This window comes from Xenia sp. Carnegie-2017, unplaced genomic scaffold (genome assembly GCF_021976095.1).
Source record: "Xenia sp. Carnegie-2017 unplaced genomic scaffold, XeniaSp_v1 HiC_scaffold_25, whole genome shotgun sequence".
Taxonomy (NCBI): Eukaryota; Metazoa; Cnidaria; class Anthozoa; order Malacalcyonacea; family Xeniidae; genus Xenia; species Xenia sp. Carnegie-2017.
Window position 1 is genome coordinate 6222590 of NW_025813488.1, and position 18761 is coordinate 6241350.

Below are 18761 nucleotides of genomic sequence, written 5' to 3' on the forward strand. Positions count from 1 at the left end.
TCTGGGGGTGGAATACCTTCCTTTTTTTGAAATGTATGCAAAATTTCTGTTCAGAAAATGATAGAGAACGAAAATTGTAAGCTTCTCTATCAAATACAAACATTACAAGAGTCGGTCTCAGACAGAAGTACAACTCACTCCCTTGGTGAGGCAAATATATTTTCACTCTTAAGTTGAATTTCGAACGATTCTTTTTACCCCGATTATTTTGTCAGTGCTTCATGTGGTCAAATATTACAAAATAAAACAAATTCCGAAGAGGTTTCCCTCTTACAGTCCGGAAATTCTTGATTCATAAACTCAAAGCCAAAATCATGGCTAAAAATAACCCCCCTAAACAAAATACTGAGAATGACCTTCGTAAAATTTTCATTAGAATACCATATCTAGGCAAACAGGGTGAACGTTTGGTTTTCAATCTTCTTCGTAAAATTCGCCGTAGCTTAAAAATTCCGATCAAACCTATAGTTATATATGAAACAAAAAAGACATCAATTTTCTGTCCCAAAAAGGACAAAATTCCGGAACTCTCTAAAGCCAATGTTATATATGAATTTAAATGTCCGGGCTGTGGTCATACATAGGCAAAACTGAACGAAACCTACACACAAGACTAACCCAACATGCCACTAATTACAATAATTCTAGTGCTATCTCTTAACATTTACTCATTTGTCCAGACGCCAACTACATCTCACACCTTTTCTCACTTCCTGACGTTGATTCCGACCCCGATCTCACACGCGTGCCACTTAATCCTTGTACTTCCAAGTAACACCAAAATCTTATATCGCTGTAAAAATAATAATCCTAATCCACTTCTCATCTTAGAAGCACTTTTGATAGAACGCAATATGCCACAACTTAATAGTGGTCTTAAAGCTTGTAAGAAACTATCTCTATTTTAATGTAAGTATACTGCCTGCACAGAATAGATACATATAGATATGTATCTATTCTGTGCTGACTGATTGTTTAGTCTTATAGTTCTCCAATTACATAACTGTCATTTCCGCTTGTAAATATATAAACGTTTTGCAGCCTGCATTGTAAACCATTAGTCTGATGATGTCTTTGGAATAAAGACGAAATATTTTTTGTTTCAAACTCTTGTAATATCTCGAATATCAAGAAAACTAGATGTCCCTCTTCGGAATTTGTTTTATTTTGTACTATTTTAAATTGTCTGCTTGTCCTAGTTATTGGTCAAATATCGTACACCAAATGCAAATATCTGAGATCAAATATCGTAGACTAAATGACAAATGACTTTAAGACTAGTTTACAAAAAACTTTTCCCGTACAATATTTTACAATTATGTCTAATTTTGGCATATTTAAACAAATGAATTAAACGACTTTAGAATTTTTGCTTGAAGAGGGGACTTTTAGGTGCGTGATCGCACTCGGTCACGTGCCAAACCATTTTGTGTTAAAATAAAAGGTATTAAACATTTTGAGTAAATGAATTCTTTTCTTGATTTATAAACATTTTTGTTGGTGTAGAATGGATTCGTTGGACGTCTATTTATCCAAGAAACAACAACGGGCAAAGGATTTGTTTCATTCTGGGAAAAAGGTCAACGTAGTGAAGGTAATTCTGTGCCTAGTAATCATTCAAGAATGAAGAAAGATTCATTAACAGAATTCCTTGTTTCATAATTCTCTGCCAAGCCATTAGTGGACGTCGACGTCCCAGCAAAACCGAGCGAAGTGGGGTTGTGGAAAAAGAGGCTAGCTTTCAACATTTCGTCAACATCGAATGAGAAACTGTGAGAACTCCGTCCACAAGAAAGGGATGCAACAAATCAATCAAAATTTGCGACAAACCAGCTATCCCTTTCAGGTCATATGAATTCGGCTACCAATTACAGTTGCAATGAAGTGTTTTGAAGTGTTATAAATTTTTTCTTTAGATTCACTTCGAATGCGTTACCATTTGCTTCACCAACTCCTCGTAAGAAATTTGACTTACAAGCAAGCCTTTCAAAACGCCTTAACTACACACCATATACAGGTAAACTACCAGCCCTGTCTCTTGGAAAACAAATTCCCGAGGTCAAGAGTAGGAAACCAGTTACTCACAAACAAGATATGAAAGCGGTTAAAATCTCGACAAGGTATAAATCTATTAAAATATTTACATTGGTAAATAAAGTCATGCGGGTAGATGGTCAAAAATAGATGTTAATACATTTTAGTTTTGGTTTGCATGTATCTGCACACGATAAAACGCACCATTTTTCATTGATTGTTTGTAGTTGCATGGTTTTAGATGTAGGTAGTCTAGGTTTGTGCAATCCTAACAAGGACTGTTAGTGATGGTGTTCACTGACGTTACTACATCCTTCACACCAACATCAACAGCCCTTCTCAAAACTGTCCTAATCTGGTAAATCTACTTTTATACGTACGTATATATAACAATACTCTCTGGTTCAAACCATTCAGAATTTAAGAGAAACGAAACTGAAAATTCTTTCTCCGTAACAGTTCATAACTTGCCACGTAACAAACAAAATATTATATGCCGTTGATTTCTGTTCATTCCAGCCGAAGTCTACGTCTTTCAAGACAACGAAACGCGCAAAGTCAAGCTCGACAGTCAGCTCTGAGCAGAAGAAGAGGTTTGAACAACTAAGAGGAGGAGCCAGAAAGTGTGTCCTAGGCATTTTTTCTTTGTATATAATACAATTAACTTTAAATTCATATTTTGTTGATTACATTGCGGCTTTTATCTTTCTTTATGATTCCACAAATCAATTTTTTTCTCAATTCAAACTTTGAGAATACATTTCGTTTGCTTTCCTTTCGTAAATTTTTCCTATTTCAAATTTTTTTTGTTGATTTCTTTTTTTCATTATGTTTAGTCGATTTCACCATTTTACAATTTATAACACCTAAGCACACATTTCAGGTACACGCAACAGTTTTACAACATCGTAACTTAGCACACAACTTGTTACAACGCATGTACTTTTTATTACATACTTATGATACATTGCAATTCGATGAAAATGAAATCATTTTTGTTCATATCAAAAGGATTATTAGTTTTATTGCATAAATATAACATTAGTCATAATAATCGTACGGAGGGTGTTAAAACGTCACGCAATTAAATCACGTGACGAAAAGATGGTGGCAGTGGTTGCTTTTTTGTCAGAGGTTGTTTGGTTGTTAAATTACATGAATTCTCTTCGTATGTTTGTGCAATACGTGCACCATTTCTATTGTTTATGAAGCGATTGCTAAGTAATCTTCCAACGAACAAATCTTACAATAACAATCATAACAATACTTCACGGTACTATGAAATTTCCGCCATACCTGTTCGCAGGTGGTTGTTTCATAAAACTTGATGACGTACGAGACATACATTTGGCAGAAAACTTTGTATAATCCTTGAATTGCTCACTCTTTTTTGTTTTGTAAGAAATGCCTGACACCTTATTGAAAAGTAATTTTGATAGTGAAAATGTTGAGGGAATAATAAATAACTGTGTTAATAAATTGCATAGTATCTTATACCGCTTGCGAAGCGTTATCACTGAAGAAGATCGAAAAGTTTTGCAAGAAATCATTGAAAGCCAGAAAACAATCAAGGAATGTGTCAAATTGGTGTTGGAGCACAAAAGAAATCAAGGTATTTGTTTTTATATTTAGTTTGTAATGTAGAGAGGATGGATTAAATTAAAGTTTAAGGATAAACCAGCATAGCATGGTCAGTTTATCCTGTCACTAAAGTTAAATATGGACTGTAGGTGGACGGTGGTAGTTGTTCTACCTCCATTTTTTGCTGCTAAGTGAAGAAATTGCTTTTTATGAGCCAACAGTTCTGTTATCTTTAGAAAAATTAGGCATTGATTGTCCCTGCAGGATTTCCCTTATGACCTCCTAAAATTTGTATGCACATCATCTTACTTTCAAGTCAACTTGCCATGTTCAAAGTGGATATGGCATTTACTTGAGAAAAAGCTTTTGCTGTTTATAGAACTGGAAAACATTGATCATGATGATATCACGAAATCATTACTTCCTATTGGTCATGGTGCATTTGGGGATGTTTTCAAAGCAAAGACGAAAGGATCAACAGTTGCTGTCAAAGTACTTCACGAATTGAATTCATCTGCAACAAATGAAGTGAAAATTTTAAGGTTATGATCTGGTTTCATTAGCTCTATTTAAGATACTCTTGCATGCACATTCAGTATTCAAAAAGTATTAGCATTTTATGCTGTTTGTATGGAGAAAGACTTGTAATTTCTTATTTATTTGAAATGTCAGGCTGTTGAGACATGACAATATTGTTGCATATCGTGGAATGGTCACTTTAAGAAATGAAATTGCAAAATATAATCTAAAGGAAGGTAGCTGCATGATAGTTATGGAATATATTCCTGACAACCTATGCTCACATGTTGATGGTTTGAAGTCGCCAGAAGTAAAAGGTTTGCTTTCTAGTCAAGTTTGGGATTTTGCTGAGCAGATTATGAGTGGCCTATATTACTTGCACAGTTTTTCAATCGCACACAGAGATTTGAAGCCTGATAACATCTTGGTAAGTTGAACTGTATCAATGACTTGTACAAATTGTGCCCTTTAGGATATACACAAATAATGTAGTTTTCATTTTCAAAATAGGCTATAATCTGTCAGTATCTTCACATAAATCCAAAGTGTGTATTGTAAGTTCAACAAGCATTAAATTTATGACAAACACACTTTAGATTGGACTGCAATACACTGTCTGTGGTATAAGTCAAATTAGAAATTTGCTTTGCAAACATCAGAAACAATAATGTTAAAAAAATTCTATTACTTGGCACTGAGGAATTCATGGTATGGTGATGTATTATAAGTATTAAAGACCTCCACATCATTTCAGCAAACTTCTTAAAACATTGCAGCTTGAGAAAGGTGTGAAGCGAATGCGCTTGAAATTGGCAGATTTTGGTCTTGCTTTTCATCATAAGAAGTCCAATGATATCAATGCAAAGTTGCATAATAGATGGTGTGCACCGGAAATTTTTGGTAACACAATTTCTCAATTTTAGCATGAAAAAATCTTTGACCCAATGATTGTGCTTTAATGAAATTTACATTTTAGAAAGCAATAATTGCAGCAATGTTGAATCATTCATGAAAAGTGACATTTTCTCCTTTGGTCTTGTCTTGCATTTTATGATATCCGGTGATAAACCATGGGCATATGAATTTTCACATGCTGTCCAGTTAGAAAGGTCAAATTTTGACTTGCCTGAATATCCTGAGAACATTGAGGAGGATGGTCCTTTGAGGAAACTATATGAGGATTGCTTAATATGGGAACCAAATGATCGACCTACTGCTTATGAAGTGATTGAAAACACTTTTGAAGGTAAATGATGTAAGAAATGTTGTTGTGCTTATATGTCTTATCTCCTACCGATGTAGACAGGATGATTTAAACTCAATTCAATACCATAAATGTATTTGGGCAGCCCAGGTGCACAGACTCAAATAACGAATTAGAATGACACCATGATTTTAATGATTTGTGTATATTTTTCAGCTCACCAGATAAATCCTTATACTGTTACGATGCAAACATCAGAGTTTTTTACTTGTGGTTTTTTAAAAAATACGAAAATCGTCATCGCTGACAGCCTAGTTGATGAGGTAAAACATAAAAAACATATATGAAAACATGATCAAACACTTTTTATAATACCAAATCCTAACCAAAGGAAGTGTTCAAGAATAATATATTCTAGCTTCAGTTATTTTCACAAGAACAGTCAATTCTTGCCATCTTTTATGTTCAATGAATGCCATTTATATTTCAGTCAATGAGAAGCTCAGGTACTGGTTATTTTCAAGGCTACCCACGTGACTGTTTGTTGTGCGAATTAGAGGCTGATGATGAAAGAGACGATAAAAGAAGCGATGAAATGTTTCATTTTTTTTATAATGAAGATTATCTGAAAAGACTTAATTATTGGAGGAATGTTAGTGTTTTTGATTCATGAAGAACACGTTCTTGTATTTTTGATTACGTCACGATTATATCTGTATTCATATCTATGTTTTAGGCAGCGAAAGATAACAAGATAGATGATAACGTTCTCATTGCTTTAAGTGATCTCACCACCCCCCGGGAAGGAGAAGATGAAGAACAACGTGTTGTTCTAAAGATGAGAGAAACGAGATATGTGCATCATCGTGCCATGAGAGATGTGTGGAAGAGTTTTGATGAGAAAACTCAAAATGAACATTTGCCGTGTAAAACGTCAGTTCATCGTCATTTTAGCACTTCATTTGGTCTTCATATTGCTGTAATTACGGCTGACGGAATGTTTATCTTCACGTCTCGAGCTAAAAGAGGTTGGTTTATCATCGATTGCATCATTGAGATTCTCTTTTCATTAAGATTCTTGCATATCACTGCATTTGTGTGGTATCATAGAACTGAATGTGAATGTCTTAAAGGTAATGTAAAAATGAGCTTTTGCTGAAATTTATTTTATTCGGTGTTGTAGATGGAATTGCCGGACCAGGGATCCTTACTTGTGGTGCAGTTGAAAGTTGTTCAACAAACGATTACGTGAAAAAAGTTGATGGAAAAACTTACGTCGACCTCGTAAAAACCTCAGCAAGAGGTTTGAACGAGGAACTGGGAATTAATTTACAGGGAAGCGATTTGGACGCTATATGTTTGACTACTGTTTATCTGAAATATGACAACCATGAGTGGGGGATGTGTGGTTTTGTTAATCTTTTAGATGAACGGATAGCCGCTGACCGACGTCTAACATTCTCCTCTATTAACTCAAGGTTTTCAACTGGTGCCTGCAAGGATAAGTTCGAACACGATCGTTTTATTGCTGTTCCTTTCAATAAACACGAAATGGCGCAGTTCGTGCGCGACAATTCAGATAACTTTGCGAGCTCGACAAAAGTTGTTGTTGTGAAAGTGATGCAAGCTTATTTTGGAGTCATGGAAGTTGAGCAAATTTTTAAAGCAATGGATGCATCTGGCTAATTTCTACGATTATATTGAAGTAATGTTTTTAGAATTTTTCGATTCTGCAGAATATTTTTCAGTTTAGGATTACTAGTCAGTCATGAGCACATTTTGCGCACGAAAGTGTCATGCATTGCATGTTGCCGTTAATCTTTAGCTCGCAAAATGATTTTGAACTCTTCACTTTTTCAAACTTTATTGCCTTTTTTTTCGTATTTTACTCATACCTTTCTGTTTTTATCTTACTAGCTGTCATTTGGTCGTGTAATCAGCACAATTTTACCCTTTACCCACTGAGTTCATCATTTTTCTTTTTTTGTTCTGTATTTAGCGAGGGAGAGGGGAAATTTTGCGTCATTTTGCATTTTGTGAAAATGTTGAATTATGAGAAAATGGTTTTTGTTCGACTAAAGATGTCAGAAGGAACTTTTTCTCCTTTATTGCGTTTTTTATTTAATTTTGATGTCTGGTTTACCTTTGTCGAACTAGAGTTGGATAACATGTTCGTTTTTACAGGGAAGTAGTTGAGGGAAACAGGGAACTCAAGCCCATTGAGTTACAAATGTTTGTCTTTCAGCTATGTCGGCATTCAAACATGTTAAAGTATTTTTTGTGTGAAGGTATTAGAGACAGAGGCAATCTTCTGTCAGTCATTTTGAATGTATCAAGGTGAAGGAGAGAGGGGGGAGGGGACATGGCAGCTTACTCTGTTTTGAGTACTGGCTGAGTGACAAATCAATGGAGATGATCATCTGTGTGTTCTGTACTGTGGTAATGATGTGTTGATTTTCTACACGTGTCAAAACAGTGACCATTTGGTCAAATATTGATTACTTCAGATTTAGATTATACTTCTCCTTTATACTACTCATTATCTTTTGTTCTTCCGTTATACTACTCCTTATCATCTTGTATCCTTTATACTACTCCTTATCATCTTGTATCCTCCTTTATACTACTCCTTATCGTCTTGTATCCTCCTTTATACTACTCCTTATCATTTTTTATCCGTCCTTTATACTACTTCTTATCATCTTGTATCCTCCTTTATACTACTCCTTATCATCTTGTATCCTTTATACTACTCCTTATAATTTTTTATCCGTCCTTTATGCTACTCCTTATCATCTTGTCACCAAAAATAAAAAGTATTGAAGTCCAACTAATATTTCTAAAATTTCTTTACATCAATGCTATATACAGGCAATCGTTTTACGTATCAAAAATATTACAAAAATAATTGGTTTAATTATTCCAAGTACGATTTTTCACTAACAAAAACCACATTCGACATAGGAGGTGTTTGTTTAAGTGATATACACAATTGTATAAGATCTTCAACAATTATGTTCATGCGTAAGGATCAAAACTTGAAAATTTGAAGAGGACAATTAAGATAGGTGAAATTTGCATGCTATAGTTATGTTTTGATTTAAAAATGAATTTTCTTTTATGATTGCTGATTCAACTTTTTATCAGTTTTTATCTGAGCCTGCACCTCAGTCTTCAACAACACAACAATATACTTCATGTACGTCAAATCACGTGGGTTAGGGAATTTGGCCATATAGGAGCATGTTGTAATTATCAGCTCCTGCCACTAATAAATTTTACTACATGAATTTGTCGCACACTTGACGTCTTGTCCTAAGCATTCTGATCCTTAATTGAAGAATGCTTAGGGCAACACACGAGCAATGTCAGGTTAGAGACGATGTTCTATGGCTCGTTGGCAAAATGACATCACTTTTATCTTTAAATTTCTGAGAAAAATGCTTACGATAAATCTGTTTACTTTAGAATGTATTAACAAGTCCAAATTATCATATTAATGTAATTACTCACAAAAATTATCCTAACGTAAATTACTAAATTTATTCCCATTGATTTTTAATTGAAAAGGGCGGATATAAATTCATAGTCAATGTAGTTTCTTTTACCGTAGATTTGACGAAATGGACTTCAAATGTCTTCACCTCTCCTCGCCGCTCGTTAGTTCAACCTCTTTTTTGATTGTTGTTAAATTTCGTGCCAACTCCTCGGCTGTGATCGTTTCAGCATAAAGCGTTTCGTCGACAAATCCTTCGCTTATGAGTGCCGTGGTTTCCACAAGAGTCTGACATGCTTGTTTTCCCACCATGTCGCCTTTTTCATCTTTTTTCAATAACTGGTGTTCAGAAACAAAATCGCTCAGGTCGTTGTTGTTCAGGTCCTCTTTACTGAAATAAAAAATTGTTTCTAAGTTAATTTAGTGACCATCACAAATATTGCTTAAGAACTTAGCTTTAGCACTTGGCAGGGGTAAATATTTGGGGTGGCTCTGGTGGTGGAATACCTTCCTTTTTTTTGAAATGTATGCAAAATTTCTGTTCAGAAACTGATAGAGAACGAAAATTGTAAGCTTCTCTATCAAATACAAACATTACAAGAGTCGGTCCCAGACAGAAGTACAACTCCCTCCCTTGGTGAGGAAGATATATATTTTGTGGGAGGAAATTTGATAAATTTTCACTCTTAAGTTGAATTTCGAACGATTCCCTTTACCCCGGTTATTTTGTCAGTGCTTCATGTGGTCAAATATCGTACACCAAATGCAAATATCTGAGATCAAATATCGTAGACTAAATGACAAATGACTTTAAGACTAGTTTACAAAAAATTTTCCTTTACAATATTTTACAATTATGTCTAATTTTGGCATATTTAAATAAATTAATTAAACGACTTTAGACTTTTTGCTTGAAGAGGGGACTTTAAGGTGCGTGATCGCACTCGGTCACGTGTCTACGAGATTCATAGCATTGTGTTTCCAATAATCTTTCGTTTCTTGTTTAGATGAACTTTCTGAAGTGTATGTTAATGTTGAATTGATGTTGGTCGTGATATTAGCAGTTTTGCTGAAAATGTAGCAAATCAATGGCTGTTGGAAATTGGTATGTGATGAGTGAAGTTGACTGATGAGCAGCATACTGTTATGACCAAATTTGGGGGCGTATCCTGAGGGGGGATGTGGGGCTGACTCACCCTCCAAGCTTAAGCCCGCCGCACACTGGTAAACTTGCCGCGCGTACTTGTTATTCGTGACAAGTGCGATCGACAGAATTTCCTAGTGTGCGCGGAAGTTTTGAACAACATTTGTCATTCGTGACAGATGAGTCTAATATCAAACGCGTTTGATTTTCTGTCGGGAGAGAAAGAATTTGTCGGGAGAGAAATTCGTTTAGGAGCAAAGATTTTTTGAAAATTCAAAACGCGAAATTTAATACTTCATGACAAAATATTTAAAAAAGCGAGTTTGCTAGGGATAACATACTATATTACATTACACCTCGCCCTTTGGTAGGGAAAATTAAGCCATTCTCTCCTAATCTCGAGACCTCAGTTACATCCCTGAAAGTCTCTCGATTTCAAACGTGTTTTTTTGTTTGTGTGGTTTTCAGGAGGCAAATTCCCAGCAGTTTTAACTTCCAATTGTGTTTTAAAGTAAATGGTTTGAAGCCGGGAGTATCGTTACATGTTTGTAGATCGTCCATGTTGGAGAGTCCTGGGAAGGACTGTTGTTATTGGTGTTGACTGACGTTTAGACAACCTTAGCGGTAGTCATAGGTTGTGGAAACGTCAGTCATATTATTAGTCACAAGGTTCTCGAAACGTCAGTCAACACCAACAACATTAGTTCTTCTCAGGTTCTACTAACCTGAACCATCTACATCCACAAATAATTATATTTTACTCAACCATTGCAACTGAAAATATTGCCTAACTTGCTCAATAGCTTCTTCCATTATCTTCCGTGGACTTTGCACTGAACCAAAAATCTTTTTTTTACTTGGGTATTAAATTTCAATGCAATGCTGGCTGACACTATGTATGTCTTGTGGCATGCTCAAAAAACTGAAAAACGTCAAAAAAGCTTAAAAAATTTATATTCAAAATTTAAAGAAAAATCTGCGCACATTTGGAATAAAAAAATACTCTACTCTGCGAACGATTTTTTTACTCAAAAGTAATTCAAGTATACCATATGCTGGTCAAAGTACCGTCTCACACGATCTCACATGACGCCAACCTGACGTTTACACGACGCAAGTGATGTGATTGAACGGAAATTGACCGGAAAATCGCCTCTAGCAAATAACTTCAAAATCAACAGGATTTTTCGTGTCTGCAATTAATATTGCGCTTTATTATGGCGCATTTTGATTTTAAAAGGAACTAATTTATTGTTTATTTGCGATTCTCTTCTTATTTAAATATTTTTGTTCTTTTTTTGCGCTATTTTCAATTTACGTTATCTCTCAAGTTGTGCGAAATGTTTTATTTAGACCTGACTGGTTTTATTTCAACTGCTTTAACTATACTCGCTTTTTAGTCCATTACTCAATATTCTAATCACTGTCTTTTAACGAATTGTTTTGAGTGTTTACTTAATTGTGCTCAAAGTTTACTTTGCGCTTTTTTCCTTCATTGTACTGAACATGTTAATTGAATAAAATTTGCCTTTTAAATCAGACAATCGGTTGCTTCTCTTTATGTCAACAAGAGCTCGATAGAATCGTTGGTAACCAGATATCAGACTTCGTCTTTTACAAACCTACCGATCTTTGTATAAGTATAAGATTTGAACAGAGAAATTGAAGAGCTGCCAAACCTATTATTTCTTATCCCCTTTATTCTGATACTAAGGAAAAAACTTTTTTTCACTTGGTCTGTTTATGCTCGCCGCAACGGGCACCACTAAAGTCTTATCGAGAAGAAATTAGGATGAACAAATGCCTTTCAATACATATTACCATTAAACATGATATTACCATTAAACATGATGATTTTCTTTCTTTCTTACAATGTAAAAGTGCACAATTAACGCTTTGTTTTATGACTTTTGTTTCGCATCAACAGGAAAAATATCATCCCCTTTCACGTTTGCTATTAAAGCTATTTATTGCAAGATTGCCTTCTTTTTGTCTATCAAAAAAAGTAATAAATTTTTGTTACCAATCAAACTTCTTGCGCATGGTGGTAAAGTAACGCCTTTGTCGCTGTGACGAACAAATTGCCAGAACTCGAAGCGCGAAGCAATGAACACATGTCAACATCAATTTTGAATATCATTTCGTTGTACTTTCTAATCAAGTCTCAAACATTCACAATCCGTGAGATTAAGTTATTCCGGTAAGATTCTCCTATTACCATTTTAAAGCGAAACTATTGGTAAACGTTTGACACAAGAGACGTTTCTGTTTGAGCAAAGAAATACGAGACTTGAAGCTTATGTCATTGACAAAACAGTGTGTTCTTGCGTCTCGTTTGTTCAAGAGGCCTCGCATTTTGTTCGCTATTTAACGATAAAACTCGACTGATTTTTCGTCTCCTGCGTACATAGGGAAACAATGGTGTTTCAAACAGAAAACCTCGTGGAAATCTATTTCTAATCACAGGTCTTATTTTGGGGAATTGAAAGTTCTAACTTTCTTGCTTTAAACAATGCTTTGCTTCTTAAGATGAAAATATATGATAGTGCTTCTCTTTTTAGGCGAATTTTCGAAAGTGGAAATTTTAATGATGTAGAACATGATGAAAAATGTTGATCTGGACCATGTCAAACTGGAAAGACGAAGAAGAATAGCTTGAACACAAGGCTCGGTTTGGGATTTTTGATTCCGCTTCTAGCAGAGGGATTAATTTGTTGATTTTTGAGGGCATTGTGTGCGCTTTTGCTGAAAACTTGCGTGTTTTATTGAAACCACGATAATGTCTATGTAATGAAAATGGTCTTGTCTTTAGAAGGTTTTTTGGTTTTTCAGAAACTCTACACCTTGTCTGGAATAAGGTGATATCAAAAGTATTTGCTTACTTATTCAAGCAAATTTGGAACGAAGGAATATTGGATTGCTCAAACAGACAGATTGTCTTTCAGAATTATTGTGCTCATTTTACAGTGTACTTTAAAACAAGCGTTGAAAACGTTGGACAAAAGGATTCTCGACTAACCGTTTGCCATTCTCACTTCCTCGATCTCGCTGTCTGCGATTCTTGAACCAGTTGCTGACTTGTGTCAAACTTAGTCCTGTTGCCTTTGCCAGTTCCCGTTTCTCTTGTGGTGTTGGGTAACGATTATGTTGGTAGGATTGCCGAAGAGTATCGCGGGATTTTTCCTTAAAACAATACACCGTCTGATCGCCATCCCAAATGGTACGAGGCAGCGGATGTTTTTTCCGTATTCTGTATTTATCGACAGCACCCAGAGCACGACCTCGTTGTTTCGCCGCTTCACTGTAGTGTGCCATGTACCAAAGCTCCTGAAGAGTTTCATGCGATGAAGCCTCATAATTGTGACTCTCGAGTATTGCGTAAAGTTCACGGTAGTTTCCTTGGTGAAACGCTACTGCAGCACGAGCTTTAAGCACACTTTCATCACAACTAAGTAGATCATGAGGCGGTAGGGACCACAGAAATCGACTCAATTGATCCATGTTGTTTGATTGACGAAGTGCGTCGCATAGGCATGCTATCTGCTCAGGTTTAAAACTGAAAGTTGCGCCGTTTCCACGAGTATCGTTCACGTTTGTTTCGACTGCCAATGCGTCCGTATTGTAATTCATTTTCAGTATATACCCGAGTGGGTTGCGTTTGTTTTGTGTGAGTTTGCGTATTTTGTATGACTGTGGCAGGTCGTTTGGCTGCTTTCATCAAATTATAATTGGCATATTTACTTGGGAAAATGTCAGCTTTTTATATCACGCTGCTGCAAGCGCAAATATGTCAATGGGTCACGAACGAGCGCTTTTGATTGGTTAGCGGAAGCATTTAGGAAATGCCACGGCCTTGCGTGAATTTCGTCGTTGTTAATGCTAATTTTTACAAAACTCTGCACGTCGTTCGCATTCACACTTAGTGTTTATATTTAATGTGTCTGTATTGACTTTCTTTGTCATGTGACTCATTGTCACCCTTATTTTCATCGAAGAGCCCAATCTTGCGTGATTGTTTTAAACATTATACTCCTCGTTATGTAAATATACTAATCAAACATTTCTCTTTGATACCATCAATGAACTAGGATTAACAAATAACATTTTGGCATAGGCATGTGATAATCTAGACCCAGGAATTTTCCGCGACATTAACGAATCTTACAGCAGGAAAAGTCAATTAGGTTTTTTAGAAGGCGTTTCAAAATTGCAGAAGTTTTTCAAAACCTTCAAATGATGAATTCTTTTGTAATTGGAAACGAAACTGATGCGTTTTAGTATCATACAACTTGCAAAACTCTACAATTGCATAAGTTGAAAGGTTTTCAACCATTTAGAGTGAAATATCTCATCAAAACCAGATATAGGTGTTAGAATTACCACCAAGTATAAGAATCTTAGAGAAAAGTGGATGGATGCACTGAAAAAGGACACGAAGTTGTGTGGTTTGAGAGAAAAGGATACAGTAGACAAAAACATGGGCGAACGGGAGCTGTCATTTCATGAGTGGCAGTAAATATTTTCCTCAACTCACAATGAGTTTTCTGCCATATTTCTGAATAACCTTTAAACTTTGCCTAACTTTTTAATCTTCAAACTTTCTTGGATGGGCAACTGCTCCCCGTCCCGTACGCCAGTGGGCAGAAATAGATAGAGTCAGATGATTTGCAGTGGCGCGACCCCTGAAAAGAGGACAGTTGAGAGCAGAAAACATGTTGTGTCATATATACTTAATTTACTTCCATCATGAAAATCAAATATTTCATTCATAATCATGTGCTCATACAACATATGCATCTAAAGACAGAAGAAATCATTTTCATATGCTTGACTGGTAACTGCTAAAGATAGCTTGTTGCCTGTGATTTACAACCGTATTTCGTCTTATGCACGCTTCAGCATTTATTATTGTTAACTTTTCATTTGAATGAAAGTGTGAAATATATGATTTTTAACCAAAACTATAGCTTTATTTATGCCAGGCTTCCAACATAAAAACAAGGCAAATTTAAAACGACTGTTCGTACGAATTTAAATAACTACAGTGGTAGCTGGCAAATAGTCACATGACATGAATTATATCAATTGATAAGATACAGTATTAGAAGGCGGCGTTTGATGAAATCTAGGCTTATATGAAATACGATAGTTAATAATACAGATCATCCGAATAATAATTAAGATATTGATAATTTTGTTTGTGAAATTTACCAGGATGTCTGAGCATGATATTTGTTATCACCATCATAGCTAAAAATACGCCTGACGTGTGAAATTGAAGTGAACGCGCTACCCTTTTCCGTTTAATGACAATAGGATTAACTCATGAATTAGAATATGCTTAACTGGACGAATTCCATACATTCCAAACCTTTTCATAGTTGATTCAGTATTCGTCTTTGTTGTTTTCAACAAGTTTTTTGAGCGTTAAGCGATCAGAATCTTTGGCTAAATAAATTGCATCATGAAAATTTTGATTTCAATTCTCAACAATAAGCTGCTGGGTTTTTTTTGAGAGTTCAAGAGCAAACACTTTACAGTTTACCGAAAAAGGTTTAGCATTGACTATTGGTTTTGAAATAACAGAGAAAAACCATGCTTGGAGAGTTTTTTTGATTAGTTATTCAGCATTGCATCATGTTTAAATTATGTTAAAGATGTTATCTCCCAATGCTTAACAGAACAGAACGATAAGTTGACCGCAACATGCGGCAAGGAAGACGTTAAAAATTCTTGAATTTCTCCAGCATTTGCAAATCACCACTATTAGGTTTACCATAAGAGATTTTTGCTGTGAAGTTTATTATGCGTTCATCCACAGAGGGCATTAACTGGGCAAATTTTTTGTTTGGGAACCTGCCCAAAATTTGTCTACAGTAGAATTGTGTATTTCTTCAATAATGAAACAGAGACTTTGTCGTTGTGACAAACGTAAAGATGGATTTCAAAATAGCTGCTGTTCTTTTAAGAACTATTACTGCTGTTCCTTTAAGAACTATTAAATTGTTATTATCACCATTCACCATGGTATTTGCTATTTTGAAATCGATCGTGTATTTATAAAGCGAGGGAAATGGAAAGTGTTTGTTTTATGCTGATGATTTTTATTACTTTACGGTTGCAGAAAAAGTTACATTAAGTCGACTTTTACAAAGTGTCTGCTTTAATATATGTATTGAGATTACGATTATCGTTGACCATAAAAATGGGACGCTGTCAAAAGTGAAAATTATTGCAAAAAAAGTGAAAATTATTGCAAAATTACTGCTTTACCTGCTGTTGTGAACTGCTTGCATTTTTGACGAAATCATTGTTGCTGCTCGTGAAAATTCCTTGGTAAACACTTTGAGCCTAAAAGACTTTGTTCAATGGGCTGGAGGAGAATGTCCATAGAAACTGCATTCTCTTTTTATATTATTTTAGATAAACACTGTTTTTTGTCTTTTTATAGAAATTGGTTGCTTTGATCGTGCAGGCTTCAGTTTTATTGATGAACCGGTAGTCTGTCGCATCTGCATGGTTGCTTGAGAATTAATTGTATCATGGTTTTTTGCAAGTGTAGTTCGGTTGCTATCCTCTGAAGACTACTTCCACCCACACTCAAGAGTGCATCCAAGACATTCCTACTTGGATGAAACAGGCTGACGTCATTTTTATGTGTCTTATACCAATTATTGAAACGTCCTCTCTCTTTACGCTTTTGCTATTTTTAGATTCCCTCTTCACGCGAAGAAGCCTTAAAGAAAAATTATCGCATGGTTCCATCTTTCTCCAGGAAAAAATACTTTCGTATTTATAATTTCTACGTATTGCATGTAAATGTTTTTATGAAGATATTAACAGTTTGGTAATAATATGTCGAGGTATGAATACGTCGGCGCAGCAAAGCAAATCATCTCAAGTTGTTATATGAAGTGTGGGCTCGAAAGTCAATGAAACCCACCAGGAACACAACTGCAAGAACAAAACTGCAAGCAAAAAACCTTAATTGATCGAGGAACAAAATTTTTTTCTCTGTCTCTTTCGTTCATCCACCATGTCTGTGTGAAGGTGTTAGTTAAGATGAGGTGGTTGGCTTACTTGTAGAAGCCCAGACCACCCCTGTGTCAGACCAACTAACACCTAACCATGAAGGCAAAGAGATGAAAAAGACTTTTAACTACATCGAAGTGAAGGTGTTAGTGGAGATGGGGTGGTCCGCTTAAGATGTCAAGGAAATAAATCCTATTCTTGACCCAAAAAATGAATCAGATGCCCAGACCACCCCGGTGTCAAACCAACTAACACCTAACCATCAAAATGGTAAGTAAACGTATAGCAAAGTGAACTGTTGATATTAATTGAGAGAATATTTCAAATTTATACAATATTTTATTTTAAACTTTTTCAATGCTTATACTTCCATCTTGATTATGGCTTCAAAAAAATGTTTGCCATTCATAAATTGCAGTCCGTATTATAGTATCTGGATTCTACACTGTGACATTTTTATCTCTCCTCTTTAGATCAATGGATGGGTGCACATGAGTGAAGTGAAGAATCAATGTGTAACTATTATTGTAGCGTCAGGGAAACTGGTCATTTACTATGTATTGCTGATTTTCATGATATGGAATCATGAAAATACACAAATCATAAAGATTTTGCAAATTCCTTTATAATATGAATTAGGTTAATTTGGCAACGTTATCCTTCATTCAGATGAGCAGTTGTTTCAAACATTGAAGACTACTAATAGAAAAGGCTAAACAGCAAAAAAGGACTCCGCTGTGAAAATAATTCCCATTGAATGTGAAGAAAAGTACATAGTTCTCTCTCTCGAGAAAACAATAGTGGGTTGAAATTAGAAAAAAAAACAAATAAAAAATGGAATGTTTGCATAGCAGTCAAACAAAAACTAAGACACGCATATCATGAAAAAAGTCTAAGTTTGTACAAAGGACATCTGTACAACTATAATTTTTGAGGACAAAAATCAATTGTAGACTGCTTTTTTTCAACAGAAGCAAATTTTCTTCGAAAAGTTTCACTTCACTGTGCTATGAGATGTAAGATGAAGATCGTCTTCGTGGATTATTTTTACCAGAAGAAAGAAAAAAATAGTTACTATGAAACAGGCCACAGGTTTCATTCACCAATGTAACATTCTAGAATTGAAATTGGCTGAAACTAAACGTTCAGGAAAACATTTGTCGTCAAAATTAAACTCAATGTGGAAGTATGTTCTTTAATTGGCAACATTTTTTGGAATCTCTCTTTGCTTGGGCTCATATAAAAATTTCCTGAAGGAGGTTGAGAATCGACTTAATATTATCAAAAAATGGAGTCGAGTGATTTTCAAGTTGAACACTTTCAAAAATGGCTCCGTGAGACTGACGAGTCTCATTTCTAGTCGCTCAATTGAGATGTTAGTATGTGCTCAGTAACTTACTTTAGAACTATGCTCGACATATATGGCTATATCACTGAACATTACTCAAATAATCAATGTCTAAGCAGGAAATTGTCCTTTAAGCTACTTGCATGCGCGTGTCGTTCGTCAGTAAAAAGCTAAAAATAAATTCAACCACAAGTAGTAATCGATACACCGCCAGCCTTAAAGTTATATAATTGCAAATTTTCAATACTTTTAAAAGGGTTTTCTTACACGATAACTCTTGCAGCTTTGAGGTTGGTAAAATTTCGATTTTTCATTTCATCTCATTCGAGTATAAATTCTGAATTATCTTTTTGAAGAGTCTTAAATATCATTTAAAGATTTTAAATATAATTGAAACAAAATT

The 18761-nt window shown here is 35.2% G+C and overlaps 2 protein-coding genes and 3 long non-coding RNA genes across 6 annotated transcripts; 4 read left to right on the top strand and 1 right to left on the bottom strand.

Annotated features, from left to right (window-relative positions):
- Nucleotides 1-1487: 1487 nt before the first annotated feature.
- LOC124453140 lies at nt 1488-2709 on the top strand. Its single transcript, XR_006951006.1, has 4 exons — nt 1488-1594; nt 1675-1846; nt 1917-2120; nt 2554-2709. It is a non-coding gene; the product is annotated as an uncharacterized LOC124453140 (long non-coding RNA).
- Nucleotides 2710-3353: 644 nt separating this feature from the next.
- On the top strand, nt 3354-7295 carry LOC124453131 (mitogen-activated protein kinase kinase kinase dlk-1-like). The gene is made up of 9 exons (XM_047003884.1): nt 3354-3646; nt 3995-4157; nt 4288-4561; nt 4911-5034; nt 5111-5380; nt 5555-5661; nt 5829-5990; nt 6075-6366; nt 6522-7295. The coding sequence occupies exons 1-9, from the start codon at nt 3439-3441 to the stop codon at nt 7022-7024; spliced, it is 2103 nt and encodes a 700-aa protein (XP_046859840.1). The 5' UTR covers nt 3354-3438; the 3' UTR covers nt 7025-7295.
- Nucleotides 7296-8157: 862 nt separating this feature from the next.
- On the bottom strand, nt 8158-13703 carry LOC124453134 (homeobox protein SIX1-like). Of its 2 annotated transcripts, none has more exons than XR_006951005.1 (2): nt 12002-12303; nt 8158-9225 (listed from the first exon to the last, which is right to left on the bottom strand). XR_006951005.1 is itself a non-coding variant. In XM_047003888.1 (2 exons), exons 1-2 carry the CDS (start codon nt 13606-13608, stop codon nt 8979-8981), a joined length of 858 nt encoding a protein of 285 aa, XP_046859844.1. In that variant the 5' UTR covers nt 13609-13703; the 3' UTR covers nt 8158-8978. The 2 variants fall into 2 exon arrangements, 1 of the variants encoding a protein (XP_046859844.1); XM_047003888.1 differs by lacking the exon at nt 12002-12303 and adding an exon at nt 12998-13703.
- On the top strand, nt 12284-14939 carry LOC124453143. The gene is made up of 2 exons (XR_006951009.1): nt 12284-12444; nt 12540-14939. It is a non-coding gene; the product is annotated as an uncharacterized LOC124453143 (long non-coding RNA).
- A 1396-nt stretch (nt 14940-16335) lies between these two features.
- Nucleotides 16336-18759, top strand: LOC124453144. The gene is made up of 2 exons (XR_006951010.1): nt 16336-17280; nt 17484-18759. It is a non-coding gene; the product is annotated as an uncharacterized LOC124453144 (long non-coding RNA).
- The last annotated feature ends 2 nt before the right edge of the window (nt 18760-18761 follow it).

Coding starts and splice junctions, on each gene's coding strand:
- LOC124453134 (XM_047003888.1), bottom strand. CDS start 13,608: ATGAATTACAATACGGACGCATTGGCAGTCGAAACAAACGTGAACGAT. Junction 9,226..12,997: donor GGAAGTGAGAATGGCAAACG/GTTAGTCGAGAA, acceptor TTTTTATTTCAG/TAAAGAGGACCTGAACAACA.
- LOC124453131 (XM_047003884.1), top strand. CDS start 3,439: ATGCCTGACACCTTATTGAAAAGTAATTTTGATAGTGAAAATGTTGAG. Junction 4,562..4,910: donor TGAAGCCTGATAACATCTTG/GTAAGTTGAACT, acceptor AAAACATTGCAG/CTTGAGAAAGGTGTGAAGCG. Junction 5,381..5,554: donor GATTGAAAACACTTTTGAAG/GTAAATGATGTA, acceptor TATATTTTTCAG/CTCACCAGATAAATCCTTAT.